The sequence below is a fragment of the Brachyistius frenatus genome, unplaced genomic scaffold (assembly GCF_029030835.1).
Source record: "Brachyistius frenatus isolate BFR_SWC_R1_liver_20210118 unplaced genomic scaffold, ASM2903083v1 Contig_85, whole genome shotgun sequence".
NCBI lineage: Eukaryota > Metazoa > Chordata > Actinopteri > Embiotocidae > Brachyistius > Brachyistius frenatus.
The window spans coordinates 999,682-1,018,363 of NW_027210684.1; the positions used below are offsets into that span (position 1 = coordinate 999,682).

An 18,682-nucleotide genomic window follows, 5' to 3' on the forward strand; every position below is an offset into this window, starting at 1 on the left:
ACGTGAGTACATTAATTAAGATGACACTTCTCATAGAACCTCTAGAACACTCTGCGAACACTGTAAAAATAATGAATCCTTAGTGTTGTTTGGTGGAAGAGATGCGTATGAATCCTACAAAAATCTTAGAACACCAAGTGGTAATGCAAAATCTTACCTTGTTTATTGGAATTTATTAATTTCATTCAATTTAGGCTGATATTCCAAACTTGTTTTAGCAATCGTGTTTCAATACAACTAAATAAGTTTCCTAATTATGTTTAAATGCAACATAATAACTGGCTGGATGATGTTCAGAACAATAGGTTTTTTTTTTGGTTTTTTTTTTCAATGAATGATGTGCTGTATTTATAAAACAGGGGTAGTCTCATCAAGAGAGAGGGGTTAGTATTCAAACTCCCATCTGTAGTTTGGTTTCTGCTGGGTTCAGTCTCCACAACACAAGCACAAAAAGAGCTGGGTCTAAAAGACCCAAGACTTCAGGACCAAAAATGAGCTTTGTGCATGAAAATTGATAGTTTTATCCCGTCAAACGCATCATAGATGACAAACACCAGATGCCACGTCTGTAACAAGACAGACAAATAACCAGACTCGTAGAAGACCTCGGGGTAAACTCCAAACACACTGGAGGGATTTTATATCTCATCTGGTCCGGGAACGCTGGGATGTCTGGGCTAACTGGCTTGACCTGCTGCCGCTGCGACACTGGAATTCAGTTTATGTTTAGCACAGTAATCTTGCTAGGATTGCATCTTTTAGAACTGTCAATGAACAAAACCAATAAGTGGCTTCACACTTAGCTACGTTCACATAGGAGGGAATACCAAACAGAGGTATCGTATTGAACCAAATGTTTCCAATTGAATACACATGTCCGTGTATGTATGTACAACATGCTAACTACTTGCAGGGCTGGTTGGCAGACTACTGTGATACTGCTGGCAAACTGAGTGCTAAAGCAAAAGCTGATCAGGAACATGCTGGTTATGCTAGCTGGCTGACTAAGGTCTACATAGTCCACACAGTGTGGTGATGAAAAACCCTACATTTGCACGTAGAACTCTTCAAAAATAAACTCAACGTTAAAAAGTAATTTCGCCCCTGCGGACATATCCAGTGATTGCATCAATTCCGGAGGAATGATGGACGTTGATATTGCTGGACGTTTCACGATACTATTTAATACAGGTGTGATCCTGCCCAGTCGCATTAATACTTCCACATATTTCAAGGCTTTGCAGCTGCCAATAACATCAAAGATGTAAAAAGCAACAAGTACACCAACATAAACAATGGTCTAACGATACAGCCCCCTAAAATAACCAATCTAAGAAAACAAATAAGTACATTTTCTGGTAAAAACTGTCTCCTTCAAAACTATGAGGCTGTATTGAAAGTTATCATGGCAGGGTAAATAGCAGAATGATCACATTCAAATTTCAAGATAATCACTAAGAACGTGTGCTCGCATATACTTGACTCATTCTAACCCACAATCCTTTTGTGTCAGGACGCCCACCATGCAGCACTAATGTCAGCCTGAACACGGCCGTGGGCCTTTCATCAGCTTGATATAACGCCTCCCAGGCTAGATGGGAATGTACATATCACTCTGTTGTTTGACGTTCACTGCAACTATGTTACAGATTTCTGGGCACTGCGGTTCTTAATATTCAAACACCTCCATTTGGAGATGCCACCGGTGCCTTGTGCCACTTTCTGTTGGGTGTTTGGGGGCGTTCTCTCTTTGTTCTAGCCCTTTATTATTAATAAAATGGGGGTTGCTTCAATGTTGTTTTCCTCAACTCTCTGTCTCTGATTGGAGCTCTAGTCGCTGTTCGGTAAAGCCATGATGGTTGTAGGGAGAGCTGAAAACCGTCAAGGTCAAACAAAGACAGACGGGATAAAGAAACCAAGAGACATGTTGGGTTTCCAACGATCATGAATGAAACATAAGAATGACTGACTGGTAGGACAAATACAATGGAGCTGGCTGTAGTAACATGCACAGATAAAGACTTTGGTTGTGTTCTAGTGTTGCAGCTTTATAATTACAATCCCTCCTTACAGTTTGGAGAAGACCTCTGAATTACTGTGCACCATTTATTTCTGGAGTTTCTTTGCAGCGACTAACGCGGCCAAATTGTTTTTAATTGGGCTGAGAATAAAGCATCTGTGCAGCAAAGTGTGGAGGAAAGTGAATTATGGTCTGAGGTCAACTCAGAATTTCCAAAATGACATTTTGAAAATGTCGCTGCCTTCTTTTTCTCTTGTTTATCATAATGGGATAATGCCTCTCCAGTACATCACATGTAACCTGCCTGCTCTCTTTATCTTCATTTTATGTGATCCTTAATCGTCTCTCATTCAGTAGAACTCCTACACTATCGCAGCTGGAGCAGGCAGAGCTGAACATGGGAAGTTTGTGATGATGTCAGCATGAGTGCAGATGAATCAAGTACAAAACATAAGTCGATTGACATTGACGGGAAACTCTTACATTTGTGATAAAAACCACAATGAACAAAGAGCTGTATGCGTTCATTATTTCACATTCATATCACCTCAGGTATTGTGATTTAACGTTTGCATTGCCTCGTATTCTTCGCGATACCTTTTGTCCAACTTGAAAATGTCTCAGTGTCCTTGGGAGTTTTTTCAAAGGGAATTCATAATATTGTCAATGATTAAACCTGTGGAAGCTTTCAGCGACTCCCTGCGACTTCTGGTCGGCCGTGTGAGAGATAAACATTTTCAGATAAAAGATGCGCGCAGCTGGGCATTGATCACACTGCCGAGGGGAGTTGGACAAATAATAACTGCGCTTTGAGCCTCATTTTTTCATGGCAGTAGCCAGTTTCTTTTTTTATGGTAGTAGCCATATGCGCTAAATAGTTTAGGCCTGGAACACATTGCCCACCTGGCGTGTGCGTTACCTTTGCGGCGCGTCTCGGCTGATACTTGCTTGCGTGTGTTTTCACACCTGCTGCGTTTCAGCAGCGCTGCAGCTGCTTGTCCTACTACTGAATCAATGAGTTTCTCTCATCATTAGTCCATCAGTATCGTATTTTTGAGGTCCGACAAGAGACGTGCTGTATCCAAAAAGCAGGCACTTGGTTTTCGTTTACCCTCGTACAGACACACACAGCCATTCACACCGAGACAGATGAGCGATACAGAGACAGCAGCAAAGAAAGCCCCGCCCTTTACCTGGTAAAGTTGCGTCGTGAAGCAATTAGAGCCTTCACTGTGTTTCTGCTATGATTTGACAGTACAAATGTGATCACAGATCGTTTCCCTGTTGATTTTAGCAGGGAAAAATAGGCATCTGTTCTATTTTATGAATCAAGAGGCGCGTCTCGCAGGCGGTGTGGCTGCTGTAATCCTTTGAAATGATGTCACGCGGCAACAGGTAACGCAATCACCACGCAGGCAGTCTGTTCCAGGCATTAAACTGAAAAAAAAAATCATGTTTTAAAAACAACGTCTTTAATCTGAGACTCCTTACATTACTGTCGGTCATGCTTCGTATCGAGGAGCATCACACTGAGGAAAAAGGGCTATTTGTGGCTGTGTGAGTTTTTAAAGTCTGACCACAACCTGACCCATTAAAAAATATGTACGTAATGCTGGCTAAGTCCCGTCCTTTTTAATACATTACCATACGAGTTGGTAACGCATCTCTCAACAATATCAGCTTTCAGTTTCCTGTCGACGGATGCCATTTAAAACACCCACTCAGAGGCTTTAGACATTTTATTTTTACCAACATGTCCACATGCATATTCTTTTAAAAATTATTAAAAAAAATATACATCAGCTCATTGCAGTTTGCATTGCCTTACATACATATACAGTGAGAAGAAGAAAAATGTCCATTTTAATTAGACATTTTTGAGATATATTATAGGTCACTGCTTTCATGAGAAAACATTTTTAAATGGGATTTAAAAATCTTCCATAAGATAAAAAGGTAAAAAAAAAAAAAAAAAAAAGGAGCAACGAATCCCTGACTTTGGGATCATGAACAGTATAGTCACCAGGCTCTCACCTGACAATAACACTGTCCACATGTAAAGATAGAACAAAGAGTAGACATGGAGCAGTGGTGTTATATGTGATCTCCCCTCTCCATGGGAGAGAGTGACTCACCTCGGGTGTTGCTGGAGAGACGTTTGCGCTGGCTAGTGGAGGTGTTGTGTGGCAGCAGGGTGTTCTGCTGGTGGTTGCTGTCGATGGGACTCGTGGCGATGATGTTGTCCTTGTATTTGTTCATCAGGGCCAACTTGGTGTTGTCGCTCACTGCGAACGAGTGGGCTATAATTAGAAACGAGGGGAAATGGAAGACAGCAGACGAACAAACTGAAAGCTTTCCTTCTAAAATGAGAAAAGCACCCACTTGGAAAAAGTAAGTGTTGTTTTTGGCTGAATGTAGGAGGCTTTAAAACCACAATGCCGCAAGTATAATGCTAAGAAAACACATCAAGCATGTTGTTTACTAGGGGAGAAGTCAAACAGACAAAATTAAAAAAGAGAAAAGCTGGCATGAAATTAAAACTCATTAAGTGAATAGAGGAAGCACATTTCAGTCTCAGAGGATGGAATGATCTACTTCTGTAAATATTAAGATATGACGTTCCAGGGATACCATAAAACTGATATTATTATAGGACAAGATTTTTGTAATCGACTCCCTTAAGGAGTAATTCACCTTAAAAAATAGGATGTCTGCATCAGTTAGTCACACAACAAACATTTGTATCAATAATAGCAGCATTGTTCGAATGATGGCGACATCAGTCTTTCGCTCAGTCCTCCTGAAACATTCAGACAACAGTTGTGATGAAATGGAGAATGAATCTTACTGACTTTGAAGAGTAGTAAAGTGTGCTCACTAAGTGAACTACAATGGTGAAGATGGTAAACACCCCACCGTCTCAGCACCAGTATTTTAGCCATGCCATTGTGAGCATTGTTCAGCTTAGCATTCGCTCAAAACAGCAGAATGCTTAACTACACTCTTCTACTCGTTTTTCTTGTTTGATTCGTGGAACAGTGTGTACGCACAGGTTTATTAGAGAATGTGGATTCGGAAAGTGGGTATGATCAAATCTGTGAAATTGAGGATAAAACTAACAAAACCTTTTAAATAGCTGAATCAGTATTCATCAAATATTGTAGTTGTAGTAATTAGATATTGTAGTACATTTGTGTAGGTTTGTGCCATTTAAACTGATAGAAAGGAGGAAAATGAAATAAAACCAATAATATATATATATATATATATATATATATATATATATATATATATATATATATATATATATATATATATATATATATATATATATATATATATATATATATATATATATTTTTACATGAAATCAACTATATAAACAATACTGTCAATAAACATTATTGGACAACAGTATAAATCTATCTTTTGTATCATTTAAATGAGATATGTAACAACAGAGAAGCCACCTATAGAACCAGGTATACTGCATACTAATAATATTGAAGCACATTTTATAAGTGACGAAAGACATGAGATCATCTTGGCATACTTATGATTGTTTTCACTTGTTTATGTATGCATAACTCCTCCGTTATTCTAAGACGAAGGGGCAGAGGACCCAAATATATTTACTGAAATCGGTGTTGTTTTACTTCTAATTCTAATTCCATTTTCTGAGTGACCTCTCCAGTGTTTAAGTTGCTCAATATTCCACGCATGGCCTGCTGCCTGCATTTTATATTTCTCTACTTCATCGCATTACCCATTTTAAATGCATAATGCACAGGATTACTCCGCTTGCATTAGCTCCGGGGTGGGGATGTTTGGATTTTATAGGAACACTGTGAGAGCGGCGTCGTCATAACCGATCGCTTGATGAATCCGGGCGGCGGATATGTTGTTAATTGAAATTCAGAGGGTATAGAGTACCTGCATCAAAACTGTTCCACTCCATACAATAATTATCATGGGAGTGGTGCCCCACTCCAACGTCCACTAATTATAAAGAATAACTGATCTGAATCAAATTCTTGGCAGGCACACAACCCTTTTCAGTATTTCAAGTGTGAACAAAGAATACCTGCAGTATTTGATATTTATACAAAATGCACCGCCTCCATCAGTCACTCAACTGATGCTCTTCCACTGATTTAAAAACAAGTGAACAGGTGGCTCATTTATATTTCCTGTCTTTTATTTTCTGTTTAACACTGGTAAAACATGCCCAGCCTCCATGTTTGTAAAAATCTCATGTCTGTCCTTTATCACTCACTCTGCCCTCATTTAGACGATTATCTCTCAAATCTGGGAGAAAATAAAACTTAAGTTATTTAATTAACAAATCCAATTCATTTTATTTAGTTTCACTCCGCAATTGCTGCAACTGAATTATACTGCTCGAGCCATTAGCAAATCTGACATTTTTGACATACTGTCTTATTAATGAATTATTATAATCGTATGGCCATGGAGGGGAAACATTATTGTATTAATGACATCGGTAGGAACATCCCCCGCATAATGTGACTTGTTTATGATTTTGAATAATCAGAAAAGTTTCAAAGACACAAGAAACACAAAGCTGGTATCTGAACCTAGTAACACATATACAACTCTCCAAGCACATATAATGAATGTTCTGTGTCAACCTAATTCATTTAAATGGGAAGGAAGAAAATACGAGGGATACTACTTAGTGCAGTTCAACAGCAACACACCTCTCTCAGTCACACTGAATATTCTGATCCTCATGAAGACAGCCCGTCTTGCTGGGCTGTTGTATTATAGTTTATGCTTCACCTGTCAGTGGTCGAAGGCCGGAGATATACTTGCTTTAAACTACGCAACGCGTACGCAAGATGCAATGTATACAAAGAACCGGTAAGGGCGGCGTAGGAGCCGAATGGAGAAATAACGGGATCACAGACCTGTAAAATTAAATGGAAAGTCCCATACCGTTTTGTCTATGGACAGCGGGAAATGCTGAAAATACGGAGTATGGATGGAGCCGACGGCGTGTTTTGTCACCCTAGGAATCAGCAAAGTAGTGATCTCCTCGATTGTCGCAATGTGTATCTAATGGTATCATCGTTTCTCTGGTGCTCCCTCTGGTGGAGTGCTCCAGTAACACGTGGTGTAAAGAGGCAAGTATGTGAGCGATAACATTCGCGACACAAACGGTTGTAAACGCCCACGAATGGTTCAGCAGCAAGTATACCTCCCGCCTTATAGGTATATACACCGATCAGCCATAACGTTGAGTTCAAGTAGTGCTGACTGATTTTTTTTGTTTTGGCCACTTGAGGGCAGCAGAATAATCCATCAGAGATCTTTTTTTTTGTGGTGAATATGTAAGCAACTAGTTTTCAAGCTATATGACCAGAAAACTAATTTAGAATCACGTTTCTGGCCAATCAACATATCATGTCAAGAACACATTTCCTTAGCTGAAAACGGTGGGCTGTTCTAACCAGACATAGGTTAAATAGAGAAGTCTGACGAGGAAATTGTGAAATAGCATCCATCCATCATCCAAGCCCACTTCGTCCTGAACAAGGCCGTCGGGTGTTGGAGCCTATCTCAGCTGACTGTGGTTACACCCTGGACTGATCACCAGTCCATCACAGGGACAACACTTTTACACCTGCAGCTGATTTAGAACCAGCATTTAACCTGACACAGGGAGAAAATGCAAACTCCACACAGAAAAGCATCAACTGAGCAGCAGGTTGGAACCTTTAACTGTGAGGTGACAGCGCTAACCACTGCACCGTGTTTCCTCCTCTAACGTAGCAAGAATAAAACAACACAAGGAACAAACAGAAGCGAAAGCACTTGAACTGATGTGATCCGCGGCTAACAAAAATATTGATTAGGGGACCTTCAAAGACTTAAGTAAGTTAACGTAAAACATATACTATCAATGTGCTAATAATTCAGTATCATGTTAATCAGCACATCTACTATACAAACAACACATGCATGTGTTAAGACCACAAAAACATGTCAACACACGTATCCACCATTACGCCAATATGCACCAGGTGCTACTCTGCAGAAACAACCTCAATGTTAGCCCGAGCTTTAGCATTAAAGCTGCATTAAGTAGTTATTTTTGGCGGCAGAAAAACTGCTGAACAAGCTGACAGGCATCCTGATAGTTCCTTAGAAAGTTGTCACTAACAGCACAGCATCCAGACACAGAGCAGCTTTTTGCTAATTCTGTCTGCTAAATGGCAGGGCTTGTACAAGTGAATTTCTCTGCTGGTAAGTGTGAGAATGAAGCACACGCTAAATATTCTCTCTGACTAAATGCTTAAAGAGGCAAAAAAGTTGAAAAAGTTCAAAGACACGAAGCTTAAACGGTATGGTCATGACTACAATTAACATGAATCACTTGCATCTGGTCTGTTTGAATCATTGTTAATAGGAGAGATATTATTTTGTTCAGTTTTTAGCCCCACACACACACACACACACACACACACACACACACACACACACACACACACACACACACACACACACACACACACACACACACACACACACACACACACACACACACACACCGCCTTAATTATCTCCGCTGTCTTTTTTGACCTGGCTGTTTGTGCATCAGTCAACTTACCAGGTGTGAGGTCCATATTATTCTTGTCATTACAGCCCTGGAGGGAGTCCAGGGTACGGGTGACTTGGCTGGCAAATTCCTCCCCACCATTCATGCACTCGCGCTGCAGATGGTGACGCAGGTCGGTAATGTCGTACTCGTACCTGGGGATGATGTGGAAATCAATTAGCATTGCATTATCTTGACTTATCTAAATTAGAATAAATATCACGAGCGGCTAATGTGCTTGATGGGGCGGCCGAGATTTCCAAGTGTGACAGAATGTACTGATGAGGCTTAAAACTCATTACAGATTACTACAATTACTGCGTGCAGGTTGCATTTTATCAGCAGCTTTCCACAGTTCAAATAATCTGAAGCTCTGGTTGTGTAAAATGTGGACAAACAAACCCCACACCGTGATTATTCATCTCAGTAATATAATGTGCTGCATGTGATTATGTTCACTGTTTCAGTTTACTCCCCCACCCTCCCGTCTCCCCCCTCCCATCCCAAACCCGGCTTGTACCCATCCAAAATCGGTGTCTCCCGGATGCTGAGGGTACCGCTGGAGTTTGGCCCCTGACCACGGGAGTTCCTTAAGCTCTCCCGGGCCTGGCCACCCATCAGCACCGACGGGATGTAGTGGATCTCATTAGCCGCCTCAGCGCTGGCGCTTTTCTGGGGCTGAGGGATGCGGCGGCGTTTGCACCAGCGGCGGCGAGTGTAGAGGATCAGGACCAGGCACAGGATGGACAGCAGCAGGGCGATCATCCCGCCCTGAAGGGGAGGAGGTTGGCATTTGGAGCGGAGACAGAAAAAAGAAAAGGGAGGAAGGAGAAAGAAGCGGGGGAGAGAGAGAGAGAGAGAGAGAGAGAGCAGAGGGAGTCAAAGGCGAGAACAGAGTCAGAGAATCTTGCCAAGTAGAATACGGATCAAAGTCAAAGTCATGATGCCCACAGCACAATTTGAAAAAGGCTGCAGCTACAATTTAGCGAGTGGCGCCTGCAGTGGTTTTAAATGACAGTAGATTTCATGCGACTGTGCAACCATTTCACCTTGAAACAAAGTAATGGGAAAGTTCTGAACATGGCTGTGAACTGATTCCTCCTGATGTAAGGCCATGTGGGATGTGTCAGCAATTCTACATAGTATTGCCACTTAAAGCACTGAGGTCAGTGCCCAGACCATTAAGAGGCAGTTCTACAACTTTTCTCAAAAGCAGACGTCTGACGATTTAGGAGATACACTTCTTCTTTGATGGTTAATGCCAGCAGTCGGTTAGCTTAGCTCAACACATCGAGAGGAAACACACACACACACACACACACACACACACACACACACACACACACACACACACACACACACACACACACACACACACACACACACACACACACACAGATAAACAGTCTAAAAATACGAAACTCTTCTTTTGAAGGGGGATATGTGCCAAAACGTTCCTGGCAGCCTCACACTGGAACGATCTGAGTACATCTTCCACTACTGGATGCTGTTTTTCCCCATCTGACTTCTTTCCAGCAACACTGACACATTTCAGGAAACAGAAAAGAACCTGGTGAGATCAGCGTTATAATAATTACTGGTCATGTGATGACCATTTGTTTTTTTCTGTGGTTAAAGGGACAAATTCTTCTTAGTTTTTTTATGGCTTTGGTGATTATTTAGGCAACTTTCTTGTTAACCGAGTTTCATTCACAAATTACCCCCTTAAACACACACGCACAAATGACTTACCTCATAATTACAAGGGAAGATCAAATACAATATCTAAACCATCTAAATCATAAGAAAAGGTGGTTATCAACCCTGATTATTTGAGAAGGTATTCTAATGTGACCCGATTTATTTTTCTGACCTAAATTATGAATATAAAGTAAAAGCATTTTGGAAACTGTAAATGTTGCATTATAAAAGCTTCCCCATGTCTAAATAAACAGGACATTTAATGTTTCCATGGATGTAGGTGAGTATTGTGGACACAAGCCCCTATTTGCCTACATACAGCAAGTTAGCTTTAAAGAGTTGTATTTTGCTTTGCACCATTGTATGTACCGATATATTTACATTCAGAAAAACAAAATCCGCCTGTGAATGCCTTGCATAATTTTGATATCACACTTGGATTTTTTTTTTTTCCTGCACTATACACATGAATGGTTGTGGGGCTGAGCGGCTGGCAAGTACTCCACTTTGATAAACTTCCATACACATGTCAACCAATGAAGCTTGTGCATCTAGCTCACAGGATGAGTGGTGGTTAAACGCAGCAGCCAAAAGCATTCCTAAACATCTTTCCACCATTGTTTGGTAAAGTTCAGCTCAGCTGCACTCCAGAGGATCCAGCTGTGTTTCACACAGGCCCCATCTGCTGGATCATGTGGCTATGTAGCTTTGCATTGTCAGTCAATCAAGTTAATCTCTCTTTCCATTCTCTGTTAACCATCCAAACATGAGTCATTTCTGAGTACCTCCAGCCTCAGGTAATACAATAGAGAAACAAAATGTGTACACATCATCAAAAATCTACAAGCAAAATGTGTACACATCATCAAAAATCTACGAGCAAAATGTGTACATATCATCAAAAATCTACGAGCACTGCTTTATCAATATTTGTAAATTCGCCTTCCCTTACTAATGCAACTCTAGCTGCAATAGATTTTAATTAGTGTTGATAAATTGTGCCCAGTGTTATCCTCTTCAGACTACAGACTGCAGTGTGATCAACATGGATCCATGTGGCATCACATCCCTGAAATGTGACTAAAGTCAATGGGAGATCACCTGTGCTCAGCCTGTGGGAAGACAGAAGTCAATGGTGACTTTAAATATCAGCTCGTATATGTATTCCAGGAAGTGCTGATACCAGATGACTGGATCAGGTCACATGACCGCTTTCATTTTGCTCTTTTTCTCTCTGATTTTAATGACTTATGAGACGGTCGATGGGGCAAAGGGATCTACACCTGCAGAGGAGCAGGAGAAGGCACAAGATGGACAGATGAAGGGCGGTGAGCCTACCCCGCGGACAGGTGAGCAGGGGGGACGGAGACACAATCAGACAGATACTGGAGAGAAAGGGTGCCAGTGAGTGTGTGTGTGTGGGGGGGGGGGACACAGAGCAGAAAAGCAAGAGCCAAGAAGCAGGGATTGGATCAAAGTCAAGACAAGTCAAACGTACAGAGCCTGTGGAAACTCAGGAGAGTGAGAGAGGGATTGTCAGTTTGAATATCAACCAATATCTCCTCTGTGAATGAAGATGAAGCCAGTGAGAGTTTCTGGGCAGTTTTACTTCACTCATTTTTTTTCTCAGGCCATTTTTTAAGTTGCTAAAAAGATGATTTAGAGAGAGGCACAGGAAAGATAACAGGCTGTAATGTTGACTTGAAACACATGACTTTATATGTAGTGTGTGTGCCATTTACAACCTCCTGGTGTCTAATCTGATGCTGGCAGCTGAGCGCAATCAAACAAATCCAAATCAGATACAGTGTGCAATTCGGAAAATGTCAAAAAGAGTTATGAAAATGTCGAGGTGACAGCACGGAGAGAGACTGACAGCAGCAGCCTGTCACTGGAGATGGATTTTTTATAAAAGACTGAAATCTTCAAAAAATTGGAACAAAATGGATGTGTCTCTCAGCAAGGTGGGCAAAGATATTTACTGCACTTTGCATGACATAAAGTTAAAAATAAAATGTGTATTTCCTTTTCAATAATGCCAGTTTACATGATACAAATAGATAAACCAGTACTTAGGTGATTACATGCTACAACTGGCCTGCAACTGATGAAAGAATGAAAGAAAAAAAAATATCAATTAGAAATAAACTGTCAGCTCAGTCAAACAAGCAGAGTTATGGAAAGATAAGCAGAAATGATTAAATGAAAAAGGGATTTTAATCAGAAATTTACATAAAACATCCCTTTTCAAACATATTAGAGATTCTGGGTCTGAATAAAAACGGGGCTTAGTTGCCCATATTAATTTAAATTGGCAAAAGTAGAGGCTTATTTGCATAAGTTGTTTGCTTAATCGGCACAGTCAAGGACATTAACAAATGACACCATGATATGGGCCACTTATGCAGTAAATCTGCATGCACAGTGGTCAGAGAGGAGACCTGGTTTGTGATGATTACATTTCCAGCACTTTGAAAGTCACTGATGAAGCACAATATCCACGCTCACACACAGTAAAACAATGACGATAGTCTTAAAAATAAGTGTTTGTGCCAACCAAAAAGGACACAGAGAAACTGCTTTTATTTTCGCCCAGAAAAGATAGATAAAAGACTAGATTTGAGTAGAAGCATACATGAAACAATATTTTACACTGGAAACTGGTCATGGGGTCATTCTTATAGACAAAAACAGAACAAAAAAATCACCAAACTATCCAGTTATCCCCCTTTTACGGAGCATTGTAGTGTTTTTTTTTTTTTAGCTTAATGTCTTGATTTAATGTTCCATAAGTATGCCTCTGCAGTCGCATGGTTCCAAACTACAGAGTTTCCAAATACAAGCTGTTTTCAGCAAAAAATGTAATTACAAGAAAAATAAATAAATAAAAGCCCAGCTGTAAATGACCTGCTTCGCACCAAACAGCAGACCGACAATGTTAATGACAAGTGCTGAACATTTCGGAGCATTTACATACATGTTTCTCAGGTTTCATACTGGTCTTTAAAGGATCCCTCTCTAAAGCGATTTCAATGCATGTGATTATTGTATGTGAATCTATTATGAGGCTTCGGCACTCTGCATCGAACATATCATAGGGATTCCTTCCAGTTTGTTTTTATTATAAAGTCCCACTGTGTTTCCTTGGACCTTGACTTCATGTCGAGCTGCAGTGGAGGAATAGGGGCAAAACGAGGTGATACATACTGACTAAGGCTGGATATCATCCTAAAAGTTTTCATACCGGTACCAATACCAGTTCCTGAATGATAAATTGTTTTATAACAACTTTATAAAACTCATTTAATTACAACAAATTTACATTACACAGGATGGTACAAATTGTTGGTATCCATGCAGTTCAGAGGGGCACAGTGTAAAGCAGGTTGCTGTCTGAAGCTACAATTCAGAGATGTCCCCTACAGACCGTACATACAAGCTATGTCTCCATGCTACAATGTACCGATACTCCCTTAGTGCATATGTAGCTTAGACATTTTAAAAAGGTACTTTTTGATAGCATCAAAACAATTTGGTCGGTGCGATAAAAGTTATTGAAGTTCAGCACACGGCCCTCGTGCTACTAAGTCTGTAACTTCAGAAGATGCCCACTTGACTTGTCCAGCTCTGACTACTGTCCAAATTACTCATTAAAAACCTTGACGCTGATCCAAAATGCTGCAGCAAGAGTACTGACAGGATTTAGCAAGAGAGATCATATTTCTCCAGTTTTAGCTTCTCTTCACTGGCTTCCTGTTAAATCAATAATATAATTTAAAATTATCTTGATGATTTACAAAGCTCTACATGACCAGGCTCCATCATATCTTAGAGATCTTATAGAACCATATAATCCTAGCAGAGCACTTCTCTCTCAGTACGCTGGTCTACTTGTGGTTCCTAGAGTTTACAGAAGTAGAATGGGAGGCGGAGCTTCAGTTTTCAGGCTCCTCCCCTGTGGAACCAGCTCCCAGTTTGTGTTGGAGGGTCAGAAACCCTCTCTAGCTTTAAGATTAGACTCAAAACGTTCCTTCTTGATAAAGCCTATAGTTAGGGCTGGCTCAGGTAGTCCTGAACCAACCCTTAGTTATGCTGTTATAGGCCGAGGCTGCTGGAGGACCTCGTTACATGCTGAGCTTCTTTTCTTTCCTCCTACTCTTTAACTGACTCATACCTCACCATCTTTTTCTCTCCCATAGTTTCTTCTTATTGTCTGTTGTCTCCATTCAGTTCCTTCGCTCGCGTAGTTTCTCTTCTTTCTTTTCTAGATGTCCCGTCATGGAGCTGCATGTCTCTGATCTGCGCTTGTCGTCTCCACCAACAGTTCATGTCTTGTATCTCTATGCTGTCCTTTTCTCTCTCTGCTCTCCTCTCACCCCAACCGGTCGAGGCAGATGGCCGCCCACCTCTGATCCTGGTTCTGTCGGAGGTTTCTTCCTGTTAAAGGGAGTTTTTTCTTCCCTCTGTTGGAGGTTTTTCTCCCTTAAAGAGGAGTTTTTTCCATCCTAGCTTATGTGGGACTTGTTGAATTGTTGGTTTCTCTGTATAATATTGTAAAGTCTTGCTGTAAAGACTTCAATGTGTTAAGTGCCACGAAATAACCTGTGTTGTGATTTGTCGCTATATAAATAAAGTTGAATTGAAAATTGAATAATGTTGGAAAAGATGTGACATTTGATTTATTCTTGTTACTAATCTGGTAAAAATAAACAGTTGACTTTTGGAATTTTCAAGTTTGATAATGAGAATTTAAATATATAAGTATTGATGCTCAGGTTTAATGTTAAGTGCCACCATTGTTTCATTCCTCCCTGAGAGAACTGCAATACAATGTCAAATGTCAAGTACTTTAAATGGTTCTAAATCAAATAAGGCTCTGTGACAAATGTAATTCAAACCCATCAACCTGCATTAGCGTCCATGCGTAGAAGGGGCTAACACAGGCAAGAAGGAAAATGTATTTTTACTTGGAATCAGAGTTGGGACTAAGTGGACTCTGTTCTCTTATAGAGCCAATAAAACCAAAGCACACATCAAAGCATGCCAGCGCTCCAGCCTCATAATCCACTTACTAACGGATGAGGATGATGTTATAATAGCACCAGTGCTCCTTATGACTTGCACTCCTGTCATGTAGGTCCTGAATGGAGGAAAGAGGACATGGCCTTTCACAGGCTGACAGAGCAGACATGGTATTAGAACTGAGCTATCAATCTGTCACTTAGTCTCTGGATGCGAGGCATTAAGATGCAGGAAGGCAGAGATATCTGGACTATCTGACAGCTACACGACAGCAAAAGGAAGTTTTCTGCCTGGAATATAAGAAAGTTTAACATAGCCAAAGGGCCACTGATTGAATTTAGTATCGAGTTCCAACAATAATAGGGGAAACTGACAGTTTTCAAACTCTGAATCCTTTTCATTTTTTTTATAACGTAAACTCACAAATCCTGCGTCAATGTTGTCAAAGTATAATATTTAACACCGACAATAAATGAAATGAAACTTGAATTGTGGGGATTCTTACCAAAAGGCTTTATGATTCAGTGCTGATTTTGACATTGAACAAATGGGAAAGTCACAACCCCATTTCACACATGCCACACGAGGGTTTCTCCACTGGAAATGAGTATTAATGACAGAACTGGCTGATATCATTTGATTCAATTTGGCTTATTTCATAAAAGCTAATATAGCATGAAGCCATGATGGTGTGGCCCTGTGTGGTGATGGGATATTAATGTGAATTATATTATGGCTGTAAATTGTAGTTGTAATTGTAAGAGTTTTAAATGGTTGAAAGATGCTAGCTGAAAAGACTTCAGTTATGTTGCGGTGCCTTTAAATTCTTATGAGATCAGAAGGTAGAATTTTGCATATATTATTCTGATGGCATACAGTTATTTATCCTCGAAAAATGAACCATTCCAGTAAAAACTGGTTGTGCAAAGGAGTCATCTTCAGACAATTTCTCTCAAATCTGTAACACAATTCTACTTTGGCAAGCACATTGTTTGAGTTTCATTCTGAGACATCAACGCATCTGTTCATATGGCAACGAGGGATAGAAATGTACGTCTGTCACTCAGTCCAACACTTAGCTCCTGATTAAACAACAATTGGTTGAAAAGTTGGTAGTTCATGGTTCTCAGATGATGTAATCTAATGGATTACGGTAATTCCTGGATTCCAGCGGAGCCAGCCGCTAAAATAAAACTGCAGTCTATTTTTGACTGAAGCCGAATCAACATGCACGGGGCAAATCAGCCATGCAGGAACAGCATGGAGAATCTGGTCCATTTTCAAGCTCCTGATTGAATATCACGGCACTACATTAACATCTACCTCCTGGTCTTTCAGGGAGGAAAAAGAATGTGTTCTTTATTTATTTAAAAATGTTTAATAACTAAAACAGACAACTGTATGAACTTTGTATGTAGGCTACAGCACAACAAAACAGGAAATAACACCCCCAAAAAAAGAAAAAAAAAAAAAAGAACTAATTTAAATTAACGCATAGTCTATTTTTCAACAAAAACAAAAATCAAGGCAAAATGACAAAATCTGGAAGTCAACAACAGTGGGCAGATCAAATGCTTCACCTCTGAAACACTAGTGGAGTATGATGGAGTGCAGATGACGGAACAAAAAAAGGCATCGCAGGCGTGCTGTCATAGACCCGTGCATAGTCAAATTCAGGCATAAGCTATACCCTGACCTTTCTTCTACTGCCATCATTAGGTGGACATCTATGATTTCACACGAAAAGAGTCAAAAGTTATGGGATGATATTTGATCAAGAAATTCAGCATTCATTTTTGGAAGATTTCTAATTAATTTGGTGACCTTTCATCGAGTATCATCATCAGGTAAAATTTGAATTTGTCCAAGAGTGTGGCTTATAACCAAACATCTGGAAAAACAATGACACCACTCAATAACTTCCTCTGCATTTTACATTAGGTGCTATGAGAAACTGTTAGCATGCTAAGATGCTAAGCTATGATGGTAAACCCTGTCACACATCAGCATATCATAACTGAGCATGCTGATCGCAATAATTGACTTAAAGCTCAAAGTATCACCGAGTCTAGATTCAACATGTTTAGTGTTGTCAGTGTGTGTGTAAGAATATCCCATAATTTCAATGTTTATGCTACTTCAAAACAATTACAGTAAAGCAGCTGTGCTGTAAAACCCAATTCCACTTGAGCAGTTCCATTATAAAACACAGTAAACCTGTTTTACAATAAGGAATTATAATGGCAAATCTACTGTAAACTGCCCTATAAAAATACAATAAAATGACTAACAGTGTAGTTTGGATTTCAAGAATAACATTAACCAGACTCGGGAAATAAAAGTGCGGTGAATCATGATATTAGACTTTGTAATATCACACAGCAAAGGCGACCGGTTATCAGTCATGTTCTCATGTTCAGCTCAACACATTAGTGATAAAAACATGTTTTAACGTGTGTGTGTGTGTGTGTGTGTGTGTGTGTGTGTGTGTGTGTGTGTGTGTGTGTGTGTGTGTGTGTGTGTGTGTGTGTGTGTGTGTGTGTGTGTGTGTGTGTGTGTGTGTGTGTGTGTGTGTGTGTGTGTGTGTGTGTGTGTGTGTGTGTGTGTGTGTGTGTGTGTGTGTGTGTGTGTGTGTGTGTGTGTGTGTGTGTGTGTGTTACTTCTCAGTTATCAATCAGAGCAGTACAACACTGTTGGGGGGAAAAAAAAAAAAAAAAAAAATCCAAAATATATTTTCTGTATCTGTGTCCTCTGGCTGAAACTGTGATCGATGGAAAGGGAGGAATTGGTGTGTTTTACCATCATGTTTTACTGATACGATCTCTGCAGCACAGACAGAATTATTTAGCAAAAATATTCCATTTAAATAGTCCAGTTTTAACCAAACTTTATTTAATAAATACTGCACGACTGTGGTGGCACATACTGTATAGATAAAGACATGCCGTTATGTATCCATGTGCTTTAACGGGCAACCACATGGCTTCCACTTGCTGTCCTGCTAGTTCAAAAGGCGGTATGAGGCAATAACATTGACAAAATTTACATGCACAGAGCGACCCGGCTATTGCCCACACTGCCATGCAGGTCTTATTGGGGTTAACCTCCTGATGTGCCCCCCTGACACAATAAGATTGAGTATCCCTGCTGTAATGAATAAACCAGTTACAGAATACTCCTGTTAACCTGCGGTATTGTGTTCGCAGAGAGAAGTGCTCGGCAGCAAAACTGGGATGAAAAGGTTCATCCCCGAGCTACTTTTTTTCTTTTTTTCCCCAAGCAAGAGAAGGTTACTTCTGCCAGGGAAAGAAATAATG

The 18,682-nt window shown here is 40.2% G+C and overlaps 1 protein-coding gene across 5 annotated transcripts in view; it reads right to left on the minus strand.

The window, feature by feature from the left end:
- The window catches only part of astn1 (astrotactin 1), a 399,600-nt gene that overhangs the window by 296,957 nt on the left and 83,961 nt on the right, over positions 1 to 18,682 (minus strand). For 4 of the 5 annotated variants that reach the window (XM_069709824.1, XM_069709822.1, XM_069709826.1 and 1 more), the window contains exons 3-5: positions 9,163 to 9,413; positions 8,655 to 8,797; positions 4,156 to 4,320 (exon numbers count right to left, since the gene is read on the minus strand). In XM_069709824.1, coding sequence (XP_069565925.1) covers positions 4,156 to 4,320; positions 8,655 to 8,797; positions 9,163 to 9,413 — 559 coding nt within the window. The remainder of the gene's footprint in view (positions 1 to 4,155; positions 4,321 to 8,654; positions 8,798 to 9,162; positions 9,414 to 18,682) is intronic. The other variant, XM_069709823.1, reaches the window with a different exon arrangement.